The 12,677-nt window shown below is 40.5% G+C and overlaps 1 protein-coding gene across 10 annotated transcripts in view; it reads left to right on the forward strand.

The window, feature by feature from the left end:
- The window catches only part of IQCH (IQ motif containing H), a 218,900-nt gene that overhangs the window by 3,494 nt on the left and 202,729 nt on the right, over positions 1-12,677 (forward strand). For 9 of the 10 annotated variants that reach the window (XM_035728097.1, XM_035728098.1, XM_035728099.1 and 6 more), the window contains exon 2: positions 7,925-8,020. The exons of the other annotated variant lie outside the window; for it this stretch is intronic. In XM_035728097.1, coding sequence (XP_035583990.1) covers positions 7,925-8,020 — 96 coding nt within the window. The remainder of the gene's footprint in view (positions 1-7,924; positions 8,021-12,677) is intronic. 10 annotated transcript variants of the gene reach the window in all.

A 12,677-nucleotide genomic window follows, 5' to 3' on the forward strand; every position in this document is an offset into this window, starting at 1 on the left:
TTAAGCAACTTTAGACCAGTGAGTCTCAAAGAGTGGCCCCAGGACCAGTATCTTCAGCACCAGCTGAGAACTCATGAGAAATGCAAATTCTCAGACCTCATTCCAGACCTACTAAATCAGGAGTTCTAGGGGTAGAGCCCAGCGATCTGTTCTTATAACCCTTGAAGATAACTCCGATGCATGCTCAATTCTGAGACCTTCTACCTTAGATAGTACTGTAAAATATAAACTAATATCATTTTCAAGAAAAATCCCAATAATCAAAGCTAACATTATTTTCTGGGTATTGTGCGTAGTTCTAAGTGCTGTGCATATTTTGATTCATTTAATCCCCTACAACAAAGTTATCTGATAAGGACTATTATTATTTCACATTACGGAAAAGAAACAGATCAAAGATGAGTATTGTGGGTAGACCCGTATATGTAGAAAATGCAAGCAATCTTCTCAAACCCTTTCAGTCTCTCAACCTGATATAAAAAAGAAAGCCTTCCCTTGCCCCTTTTTGCTCCTCTCAACATTTAAATCCTGCCTTTTCCACTGAATTTTCACCAACATTTAGCTTTGTAGATTTATAACTACATGTTTATATATTTGTAGATATTATGCATGTACTGGTTAATGGTTAAACATGAAGGCTCTGGATTCAAACTGCCTGGATTCGAATAGTTCCACCAATTAACCAGCTATCTTACCTGGCACAGGGTACTTAACCACTTTAAACCTCAGATTCCCGCAAGTAAAAATAAAGATGATAATATGAACTCCCTCTCAAGAGTCCTGTAAGGGTCAAAATATTGGGTAACATATAATGTGTAACACTCAATAGATGTGAGTTATTATTAGATCTGGTCTCTTTTAGTATTCCTTAGTTTTCTGTTCATTTCTGTGTCTTTTTAAGAGTAACCTACTTTTTACTGGAAGAAAAGGAAAAAATTAATTTTAGCCTATCTTTTTTTAAATTTTTTATTGTTATGTTAATCACCATACATTACATCATTAGTTTTTGATGTGGTGTTCCATGATTCATAGTTTGCATATAACACCCAGTGCTCCATTCAATACGTGCCCTCTTTAATACCCATCACCAGGCTAACCCATCCCCCCACCCCCTCCCCTCTAAAACCCTCAGTTTGTTTCTCAGAGTCCATAGCCTCTCATGGTTCATCTCCCCCTCCAATTTCCCCCCTGTTCATTTTTCCCTTCCTACTATCTTTTTTTTTTTAACATATAATGTATTATTTGTTTCAGAGGTACAGATCTGTGATTCAACAGTCTTGCACAATTCACAGCGCTCACCATAGCACATACCCTCCCCCATGTCTATCACCCAGCCACCTCATCCCTCCCACCCCCCACCACTCCAGCAACCCTCAGTTTGTTTCCTGAGATGAAGAATTCCTCATATCAGTGAAGTCATATGATACATGTCTTTCTCTGATTGACTTATTTCGCTCAGCATAACACCGTCCAGTTCCATCCATGTCGTTGCAAATGGCAAGATCTCATTCTTTTTGATGGCTGTATAATATTCCATATATATATATATATATATATATATATATATATATATATATATATACACACCACATCTTCTTTATCCATTCATCTGTCAATGGACATTGACATCTTCACAATATTTGTTCATCCAATCCATGAGCATGGAACGTTTTTCTATTTCTTTGTGTCTTCCTCAATTACTTTCATGAGTATTTCATAGTTTTCTGAGTACAAATCCTTTGCCTCTTTGGTTAGATTTATTCGTAGGTATCTTATGGTTTTGGGTGCAATTGTAAATGGGATCGACTCCTTTCCACAGTTTGGCTATTGTGGACATTGCTGCTATACACATCAGAGTGCACTTGCCCCTTCGGATCCCTACATTTGTATCTTTGGGGTAAATACCCACTAGTGCAATTGCTGGATCCTATGGTAGCTCTATTTTCAACTGTTTGAGGAACCTCCATACTGTTTTCCAGAGTGGTTGCACCCGCTTGCATTCCCACCAACAGGGTAGGAGGGTTCCCCTTTCTCCGCATCCCCGCCAACATCTGTTGTTTCCTGACTTGTTAATTTTAGCCATTCTGACTGGTGTGAGGTGATATCTCACTGAGGTTTTTGATTTGGATTTCCCTGATGCCGAGCGATGTTGAGCACTTTTTCATGTGTCTGTTGGCCATTTGGATGTCTTCTTTGGAAAAATGTCTGTTCATGTCTTCTGCCCATTTCTTGATTAGATCATTTGTTCTTTGGTTGTTGAGTTTAAGAAGTTCTTTATAGATTTTGGATACTAGCCCTTTATCTGATATGTCATTTGCAAATATTTTCTCCCATTCTGTCGGTTGTCTTTTGGTTTTGTGGACTGTTTCTTTTGCTGTGCAAAAGCTTTTTATCTTGAAGTCCCAATAGTTCATGTTTGTCCTTGCTTCCCTTGCCTTTGGCAATGTTTCTAGGGAGGAGCTGCTGCGGCTGAGGTCGAAGAGGTTGCTGCCTGTGTTCTCTTTAGGATTTGGATGGACTCCTGTCTCACGTTTAGGTCTTTCAACCATTTGGAGTCTATTTTTGTGTGTGGTGTAAGAAAATGGCCCAGTTTCACTCTTCTGCATGTGGCTGTCCAATTTTCCCAACACCATTTGTTGAAAAGACTGTCTTTTTTCCATTGGAAATTCTTTCCTGCTTTGTCAAACATAAGTTGCCCAGAGAGTTGAGGGTCCATTTCTGGGCTCTCTATTCTGTTCCATTGATCTATGTGTCTGTTTTTGTGCCAGTACTATACTGTCTTGATGATGACCGTTTTGTAATAGAGCTGGAAGTCCAGAATTATGCTGCCAGCTTTGCCTTTCTTTTTCAACATTCTTCTGGCTATTTGGGGTCTTTTCTGGCTCCATACAAATTTTAGGATTTTTTGTTCCATGTCTTTGAAAAAAGTGGATGGTATTTTGATGGGGATTGCATTGAATGTGTAGATTGCTCTAGGTAGCATTGATATCTTCACAATATTTGTTCTTCCAATCCATGAGCATGGAACGTTTTTCCATTTCTTTGTGTCTTCTTCAATTTCTTTCATGAGTATTTTATAGTTTTCTGAGTACAGATCCTTTGCCTCTTTGGTTAGATTTATTCCTAGGTATCTTATGGTTTTGGGTGCAATTGTAAATGGGATTGACTCCTTAATTTCTCTTTCTTCTGTCTTGTGGTGTATAGGAATACCACTGATTTCTGTGCATTGATTTTATATCCTGCCACTTTACTGAATTCCTGTATGAGTTCTAGCAGTTTTGGGGTGGAGTCTTTTGGGTTTTCCACATAAAGTATCATATCATCTGCAAAGAGTGAGAGTTTGACTTCTTCCTTGCCGATTTGGATACCTTTATTTCTTTTTGTTGTCTGATTGCTGTGGCTAGGACTTCTGATACTATGTTGAATAGCAGTGGTGATAGTGGACGTCCCTGCCGTGTTCCTGACCTTAGGGATTAGGGAGAAAGCTCTCAGGTTTTCCCCATTGAGAATGATAGTCGCTGTGGGTTTTTCATAGATGGCTTTCATGATATTGAGGTATGTACCCTCTATCCCTATACTCTGAAGAGTTTTGATCAAGAAAGGATGCTGTACTTTGTCAAATGCTTTTTCTGCATCTATTGAGATGATCATATGATTCTTGTTCTTTCTTTTGTTATTGTATTGTATCATGTTGATTGATTTGCAGATGTTGAACCAACCTTGCAACCCAGGGATAAATCGCACTTGGTTGTGGTGAATAATCCTTTTAACGTACTGTTGGATCCTATTGACTAGTATTTTGGTGAGAATTTTTGCATCCATGTTCATCAAGGATATTGGTCTGTAATTTTCCTTTTTGATGGGGTCTTTGGTTTTGGGATCAAAGTAATGTGGCCTCATAAAATGAGTTTGGAAGTATTCCTTCCATTTTTGTTTTTTGGAACAGTTCCAGAAGAATAGGTATTAATTCTTGAAATGTTTGTTAGAATTCCCCTGGGAAGCCATCTGGCCCTGGGCTTTTGTTTGTTGGGAGATTTTTGATGACTGCTTCAATTTCCTTAGTAGTTATAGGTCTGTTCAGGTTTTCTGTTTCTTCCTGGTTCAGTTTTGGTAGTTGATACATCTCTAGGAATGCATCCATTTCTTCCAGGTTATCTAATTTGCTGGCATAGAGTTGTTCATAATATGTTCTTATAATTGTTTGTATTTCTTTGGTGTTGGTTGTGATCTCCCCTCTTTTGTTCATGATTTTGTTGATTTGGGTCATTTCTCTTTTCTTTTTGATAAGTCTGGCCAGGGGCTTATCAATCTTGTTAATTCTTTCAAAGAACCAGCTTCTAGTTTCGTGGATCTGTTCTACTGTTCTTTTGGTTTCTAGTTCATTGATTTCTGCTCTGATCTTTATGATTTCTCTTCTCCTGCTGGGTTTAGGCTTTATTTGCTGTTCTTTCTCCAGCTCCTTTAGGTGTAGGGTTAGGTTGTGTATTTGAGACCTTTCTTGTTTCTTGAGAAAGGCTTGTATTGCTCTATACTTTCCTCTCAGGACTGCCTTTGCTGTATCCCAAAGATTTTGAACAGTTGTGTTTTCATTTTCATTGGTTTCCATGAATTTTTTAAATTCTTCTTTAATTTCCTGGTTGACCCATTCATTCTTTAGTAGGATGCTCTTTAGCCTCCATGTATTTGAGTTCTTTCCGACTTTCCTCTTGTGATTGAGTTCTAGTTTCAAAGCATTGTCGTCTGAAAATATGCAGGGAGTGATCCCAATCTTTTGATACCAGTTGAGACCTGCTTTGTTATGTAGAATGTGATCTATTCTGGAGAATGTTCCATGGGCACTAGAGAAGAATGTGTATTCCGTTGCTTTGGGATGGAATGTTCTGAATATGTCTGTGAAGTCCATTGGGTCCAGTGTGTCATTTAAAGACTTCATTTCCTTGTTGATCTTTTGCTTAGATGATTTGTCCATTTCAGTCAGGGGGGTGTTAAAGTCCTCCACTATTATTGTATTGTTGTCAATGTGTTTCTTTGCTTTTTTTATTAATAGCCTTGTATAATTGGCTGCTCCCACGTTAGGGGCATAGATATTTACAATTGTTAGATCTTCTTGTTGGATAGACGCTTTAAGTAGGATATAGTGTCCTTCCTCATCTCTTATTACAGTCTTCGGTTTAAAATCTAATTCGTCTGATATAAGGATTGCCATCCCAGCTTTCTCTTGGTGTCCATTAGCGTGGTAAATGGTTTTCCACCCCCTCACTTTCAATCTGGGGGTGTCTTTGAGTCTAAAATGAGTCTCTTGCAGACAGCATATCGATGGGTCTTGTTTTTTAATCCACTCTGATAGCCTGTGTCTTTTGATTGGGGCATTTAGTCCATTTACATTCAGGGTAACTATTGAAAGTTATGAATTTAGTGCCATTGTATTGCCTGTAAGGTGACTGTTACTGTATATTGTCTCTGTTCCTTTCTGGTCTATGTTGCTTTTAGGCTCTCTCTTTCCTTAGAGGACCCCTTTCAATATTTCTTGGAGGGCTGGTTTCGTGTTTGCAAATTCCTTTAGTGTTTGTGTGTCCTGGAAGCTTTTTATCTCTCCTTCAATTTTCAATGAGAGCCTAGCTGGATATAGTATTCTTGGCTGCATATTTTTCTCGTTTAGCGCTTGAAGATATCATGCCAGTCCTTTCTGGCCTGCCAGGTCTCTGTGGATAGGTCTGTTGCCAATCCAATATTTCTACCATTGTAGGTTACATATCTCTTCTCCTGAGCTGCTTTCAGAATTTTCTCTTTGTCTCTGAGACTTGTAAGTTTTACTATTAGATGTCGGGGTGTTGACCTATTTTTATTGATTTTGAGAGGGGTTCTCTGTGCCTCCTGGATTTTGATGCCTGTTTCCTTCCCTGAATTAGAGAAGTTCTCTGCTATAATTTGCTCCAATATACCTTCTGCCCCTCTCTCTCTTTCTTCTTCTTCTGGGATCCCAATTATTCTAATGTTGTTTCGCCTTATGGTATCGCTTATCTCTCAAATTCTGCCCTCGTGATCCAGTAGTTGTTTATCTCTCTTTTTCTCAGCTTCTTTATTTTCCATCATTTGGTCTCCTATATCACTGATTCTTTTGCCTCATTTATCCCTAGCAGTTAGTGCCCCCATTTTTGATTGCACCTCATTAATAGCCTTTTTGATTTCGACTTGGTTAGATTTTAGTTCTTTTATTTCTCCAGAAAGGGTTTCTCTAATAACTTCCACGCTTTTTTCAAGCCCAGCTAGTATCTTTAAAATCATCATTCTGAACTCTAGGTCCGACATCGTACTAATGTCCGTATTGAGTAAGTCCCTGGCAGTCGGTACTGCCTCTTGTTCTTTTTGTTGAGGTGATTTTTTTCCATCTTGTCATTTTGTCCAGAGGAGAATAGATGAATGAGAGAACAAACTAACAGGGTAACAACGTCCCCAGAAAAATATACTCTAAACAAATCAGAAAAGAAAGGGAAAGAAAGAAAAAAGAAAAAGAAAAAGAAAAAGATAAAAACAATGCACAAAAAACAATATGATCAAATATGATCAGGCTGGTGCCTAGATCAGTGCCACACACTAGATTTTGGGTGTATTTTGGTCTGTTAGAAGAAAGTGCCTCCCAAAATTTTAAAGAAAGAAAAACTTATATATGTACAAAAATAAGGGTTGATACGATGAGGGGATAGAATATGACTGTAAAGATGAAACGTATAAAAAATTTTATAAAAGGAATTGATAAGTTGTTTGAAAAAAGAGAAGAGGATTTAAAAAAAGAAAAAAAAAGGGAGAGAATGTGATCAGGCAGGAGACTAGAACAAAGCCATACACTAGAGATTTAGGGTATATTTTGATCTGTTAAAAGAAACTGTATCTCAAAATTTTAAAGAGAGAACAACTTATATGTATATACCAAAACTAAGGGTAACTACTATGAAGGGATAGAATATGACTCTAAAAATGAAAAATAAAAATGTTTTTTTAAAAAAGGGATTGATAAGATGTTGGTTGAAAAAGGGAAAAAGAAAAACTCAAAAAAAAAAAAGGCAGTTAAAAAAATTAACTTTGAAAGACTAAAGAATCATGGGAAAAAAGCCATGAATTCTACGTGCAGTGTTTCCCTAGCGCTGGAGTTCTCCCGTTCTCATTGATCGGTAAACTTGGTCTTGGCTTGCTGGCTGTTCGTGCTGATCTTCTGGGGGAGGGGCCTGTTGCCGTGGTTCCCAAATGTCTTTGTCGGAGGCGAAATTGCCCCACATTGCTGGTCTGGGCTAAGCAAGCTGCTCGGGTTTGCTCTCGGGAGCTTTTGTTCCCTGCAAGCTTTCCCTGCAGCTTTGGAGGACCAGGGTGAAAATGGCGGCCTCCCAGTCTCCGCCTGGGAGGAGACGAGAACTTGGGGCCCCGCTCCTCAGTGCGCCCCCAGAGAAAAGCAGTCACTCCCGTCTCCCCGGTCTCCGGCCGCACTCCATGCTCACCCGGCCTGTGACCGAGCGTTTCTATCTCTGGCATCCGATCCCGTGTGGAGTCTCCAAACCCAGCAGATCCCTGCAGTCTGCTACTGCACCGCTCCTTGGGCGGGGGGGGGGGGGGGGGGGGGGGGGGAGTCTCCCCGGATCTGCCGCTTGTTGGGTCCCTGCTGGAGGAGCAGTGGCCCGACTGGGCTGCGGATCACAGTTTATGGCAACCCCGAGCTGAGAGCCCGCACCTCGGCTCCGTCTCTGCAGCCGGCTTCCCCGCTCCGATACCTGGGAGCTCTGCCGCACTCAGGCACCCCCGGTCTTTCTGTGACCCCGAGGGTCCTGAGACCACACTGTCCCGCGAGGGTTCCACCCCCTGCTTAGCCACTGGAGTGACGTCCCTCAGTGGAGCCGACTTCTAAAAGTTCCGATTTTGTGCTCCGCGGCTCTAGCACTTGCCAGAAGCGGCCGACGGAGGCCCCCCTCCCCCGCCGTCTGTCCTCCCGAATATCGCCTCGGATTCACTTCTCCGCACGTCCTACCTTCCAGTAAGTGGTCGCTTTTCTGTTCAGAGAGCTGTTGCTATTCTTTTCTTCGATCTCCTGTTGAGTTCGTAGGTGTTCAGAATGGTTTGATCCCTATCCAGCTGAATTCCTGAGACCTGACGAAATCCAGGTCTCCTACTCCTTCACCATCTTGCTCCGCACCCCCCAGCCTATCTTTTTTAACCAGGCTCAGTCCTGGGGCGCCTGGGTGGCTCAGCTGGTAAAGTGTCTGCCTTCGGCTCAGGTCATGATCCCAGGACCCTGGGATCAAGCCCCGCATCAGGCTCCCTGCCCGGCCAGGAGCCTGCTTCTCCCTCTCCCTCTCCCTCTGCCCTGCCCCACACCCACCCCCACCCCCCACCCCCGCTTGTGATATCTCTCTCTCTGTCAAATAAATAAAATATATTAAAAAAAAAAACAGGCCTACTCCATTTTTTTTTTTTTTTTTTTTTTTTTTTTTTTTTAAAGATTTTATTTATTTGAGAGAGAGAATGAGAGATAGCACGAGAGGGAAGAGGGTCAGAGGGAGAAGCAGACTCCCCGCTGAGCAGGGAGCCCGATGCGGGACTCGATCCCGGGACTCCAGGATCATGACCTGAGCCGAAGGCAGCGGCTTAACCAACTGAGCCACCCAGGTGCCCACAGGCCTACTCCATTCTTAACTAAAACTATGGGTGATGCTATCGGGCAAATAAGGTATGCTTTGTTTCCCTGTTAAAAGTGGATCTTTTGGATATCCCATTTTACCTAGCACAGGATTAGGTCCATTAATCCTGGATGACTGGATAATGATCTACTCATTAATTCAGTCTCCAATAATGTTCGTCCTATTCAAAACTGAAGGGAGGTGGACTAGCATGCAGTATTATTTAGAAAGCACAGTAGATGATACAAATTGATAATATTTTGACAAAATATCTAAAATACTTGAGAAAAAATCTTTAAATACAAATAATCAGTGTTCTAATTATAAACCCATGTGTGACTTATTATGAAAACATTATTATGCTTTGTATGTCTAGATTTCCCAGGACAGTTCTGACTGTGAATATTCTGTTCCACTGTCTGATCACGTACCAAAGCCCATGTTCTCATTTTTGGTTCAGGACGTGTGATTACTATCTCTACACAGAGTTCTAGTAGGAGGCCTTTTGTTAACTACTTAACTTCTTTCACTTTTAAGTCTATCATTCAGACCTTTTATGGTTTCAGCTGGATCTTTCCTCCACTGATCAGAACAGTGGGGTTCTAACTATAGTGATAATAATCATCATTATAATTGAAATAGTAGCCAAATTTATTGACAGTGAGACACTCTGCGGTAACTCTGCTAGGCAGGTATCATATTTAGCCCCAGTTTACAGAGGAAGAAACTAAGGTACAAAGAGCTAAAGTAACTTGCCCAAGGGCAGAGACCTTGTGTGTGTTGTTCCTGAAACAAGTTATGGCATGTTTGTCAAACAGTCTTGAAGAAGTGGGGTCGTGAGTCTGGGAGGTTTCCTTGGTGCTTTCTTTTCTTTCTTTTTTTTTTAAAGATTTTATTTATTTATTTGACAGAGAGAAACACAGCGAGAGAGGGAACACAAGCAGGGGGAGTGGGAGAGGGAGAAGCAGGCTTCCCGTGGAGCAGGGAGCCTGATGTGGGGCTCAATCCCAGGACTCTGGGATCATGACCTGAGCCGAAGGCAGACGCTTAAATGACTGAGCCACCCAGGCGCCCTGGTGCTTTTCTTTTATTAATAACTCTTACAAGCTTTGTGTTTCTACTTTAATAATGATCATGTGATATCTTTTTAATACATCTTTTAAAATGCTTGCTTGACCCAACTCTTAAACAAATGTTTATGCAACAAGGATGATCTAGTCTTACAATCGAAATTAGCTTTTTAAATGGTATTGGAAATCCTATTTCCAAAATCCAACCATTTTATGTTAACACCAACCTTGGAAATATTGGAACTAATCGATGCTTGATATCATTGCTATCTTCCTTATCTACTCCTCCATCTGGTTTGCCAGGAACATACAGCATAAAATGAAGGGGCAAGTAGGCAAAGTTCACACTTTGAGAATGAGTCAGCCAAACTCTATCTTTAGCAGAGATGAATAAAATGCAATTATGAAACTGCTTTTGACAACATGGAATCTGGTTGCATGGCTAGACTTCTAAATTCTAGAGCAAATCTTCACTGCATTAAATCTTTCAAGGGCCTCTTATTAAGCAGCCCTGTCCCCAAACTGTCAAAATACTAATCCTCCTCCAACTAGGAAATATATGGAAAGCAATGCATTTGATAATCACAGAGATGATGAGGGACACGTAAAATTTCAATATGGTAGACTGGATCTATTTGAAGAAAGAACAGAGATTTAGAACTTAATCTTTGCTCCTACCCAAGTCTGATGACACATTTCCTACAGTACTTGTCTCTCTTGTAATTAGTATACAAACAGATGGGTGGTTATTGAGAGGGGAGAAGAAAATATCAGGCAAGAAAATAAAAAACTCTTGAGGAAGATTAAGAGAGCAATTCAAATCAATGAACATTTATTAAGTGCCAGTTATGTGGAAAGAGTTTCACTGGGCTTGACAATTCAGAAGAAGAGAATTAACATTTGTTCAGTGCCCTCCTATGTGGCTGGCCCTGTACGAAACACTTTCCGTACTTGAACTCATTTTATTCTTGCCACTATTCCAACAGGTAGCTGTTTAGCCCCCTTTGATGAAAGCACCAAAGGCTCTCAAAAACTAAGTAAATGCGTCAAGCTCCGTAAAGGAAGAAATAGGATTCTAGTTCATATCTGCCTGGTTCCAAAGCCTACATTCATTCATTTTCACACACACATTGCCTTATTTTTACCCAACAATTCTATGAGGTAGAATAATTCTTTTTTTTTCTTTTTTGTGGTAAAGAAATCAGAAAAAAACATGATGGTGTGCAAGGACATCATGCGACCAGTGATAGAGCAAGGAATTATGTCCATTTGCCTTTTACTGGGCCCTTACTATGTGCTAGACCGATTACATATTATCTCATGACTCTGAGTAGAAGTGTAATTGCCCACATAGGGCAGAAAAAGAAAGCAGCCCTTTGGTTCCATGATAAATAACCCAGGACAGTTTCACTCCCCCCCAGCTGTTGACAGGCATAATTACAGAATGATACGTGAAGTTACAAATACTACAAATACTAGAGCTACAAGAAGGAAATGTAATGCCTTCTAAGGAAGAACCAGGAAATGTGGGTCTGGAAAGTGGCGCTTGTCCTTGAACTGACTCTCTGTACTTTGCAAATGCCTTTAGACAATAGATGGTAAATCAGCTTGCAGCAGTAACTTGGACAAAATAATCGAAAGAAGTACATCTTCATCCTTAGGGCCTACACGCAAACAGTAGGTGTGTTCCGATTTCAATCTGTGAGCCCCAAAGGCTTTCCATGACAATTTGTGCAGAGTACAAATGACCAGATGTGTTTACCAGACTGTGATGCCCATCAGTGAAAAGATGCAAATCTGATCTTTTGAATACTTGACTCCATGGGAATTTTCCAAAGTAATCGATAACACAGCTGGATCAATGTGTATGTCCAGTTATACTAACAGAGAAAAGGTAACCATTTCAAAATGCCTTTAGCAACCCAGTCTGCAGATTGTTATTGGTGTGACTATTGCTGAAACAGGTGTTGGGTTCATAAATTTGCATAACAAAATGTTTTCCTTGTGGCAGCAACCCATACAATAATTGGTGCCATCTGTATTTATCTATTGAAGTTTGGTTTCTGATATGAATGCAAAGAATCTTGTGGTGTCTAATCTCATAGCACCCAATTTATTGAGGGTGGTAGACATTGGAGAGGTGTTCATCATTCCCAGGGAAAATACAGATTGAAGGAAAATGTTGAAGTGATAACGTATGTTGCTATTTCTTCACTGATCATTTTCATTTCTGACTATGTGAAACAGAATCAAGGCCACACACCTATTAGAACTGCTTCTTCAGAGCAGTACGTGGGGAAGATCCAGCCAGAATGGAAAACCAAGGGGCTCTGTCAACCTATTTACAATTCCCTTTTGAAAGGCTCTGCTTGCTTGCTTGCTTGCTGAGAGAGAGAGAGAGAGAGAGAGAGAGAACAGGGCAGGACAGAGAGAGGGGAAGAGAGAGAAATTTCAGCAAACTCCATCCTAAGCATGGAGTCCGACATGGGGCTCGATCTCACGACCCTGAAATCACGACCCGAGCTGAAACCACGATTTGGACACTTAACTGAGAGAGCCACCGAGGCACCCCGAAAGGCTCTGCTTTCACTAAAACCTCTCATTGCTAGAACTTTTCTGTTTTCTTACCTCTTAACCAGTGAGTAGAAATCTGAGTTTGGAGCAAACTTCATATCAGCTGAGAAGCAGAAGCGATCTGAGTTGCAGTTTTATTTTGGACTTGTTTCTAATGAGGGGAAGGAAAAATACAAAATTGTATGAAAGCTTAGTTTTTTAAAATCTGAAAGACAATAATGCAACATTCTAATAAAGAATATCTTAGAACCATGAAGACAGTCCTTTTCAGTGAATATCATAAAATCTATTTGATTGTCTCTAGCAATTCAAGCAAATTGCAGATCTTTAAAATAAATGTTTCAGGTGAACTCTGTATGTATTCTTTCAA

This window comes from Zalophus californianus, chromosome 6 (assembly GCF_009762305.2).
Source record: "Zalophus californianus isolate mZalCal1 chromosome 6, mZalCal1.pri.v2, whole genome shotgun sequence".
Taxonomy (NCBI): Eukaryota; Metazoa; Chordata; class Mammalia; order Carnivora; family Otariidae; genus Zalophus; species Zalophus californianus.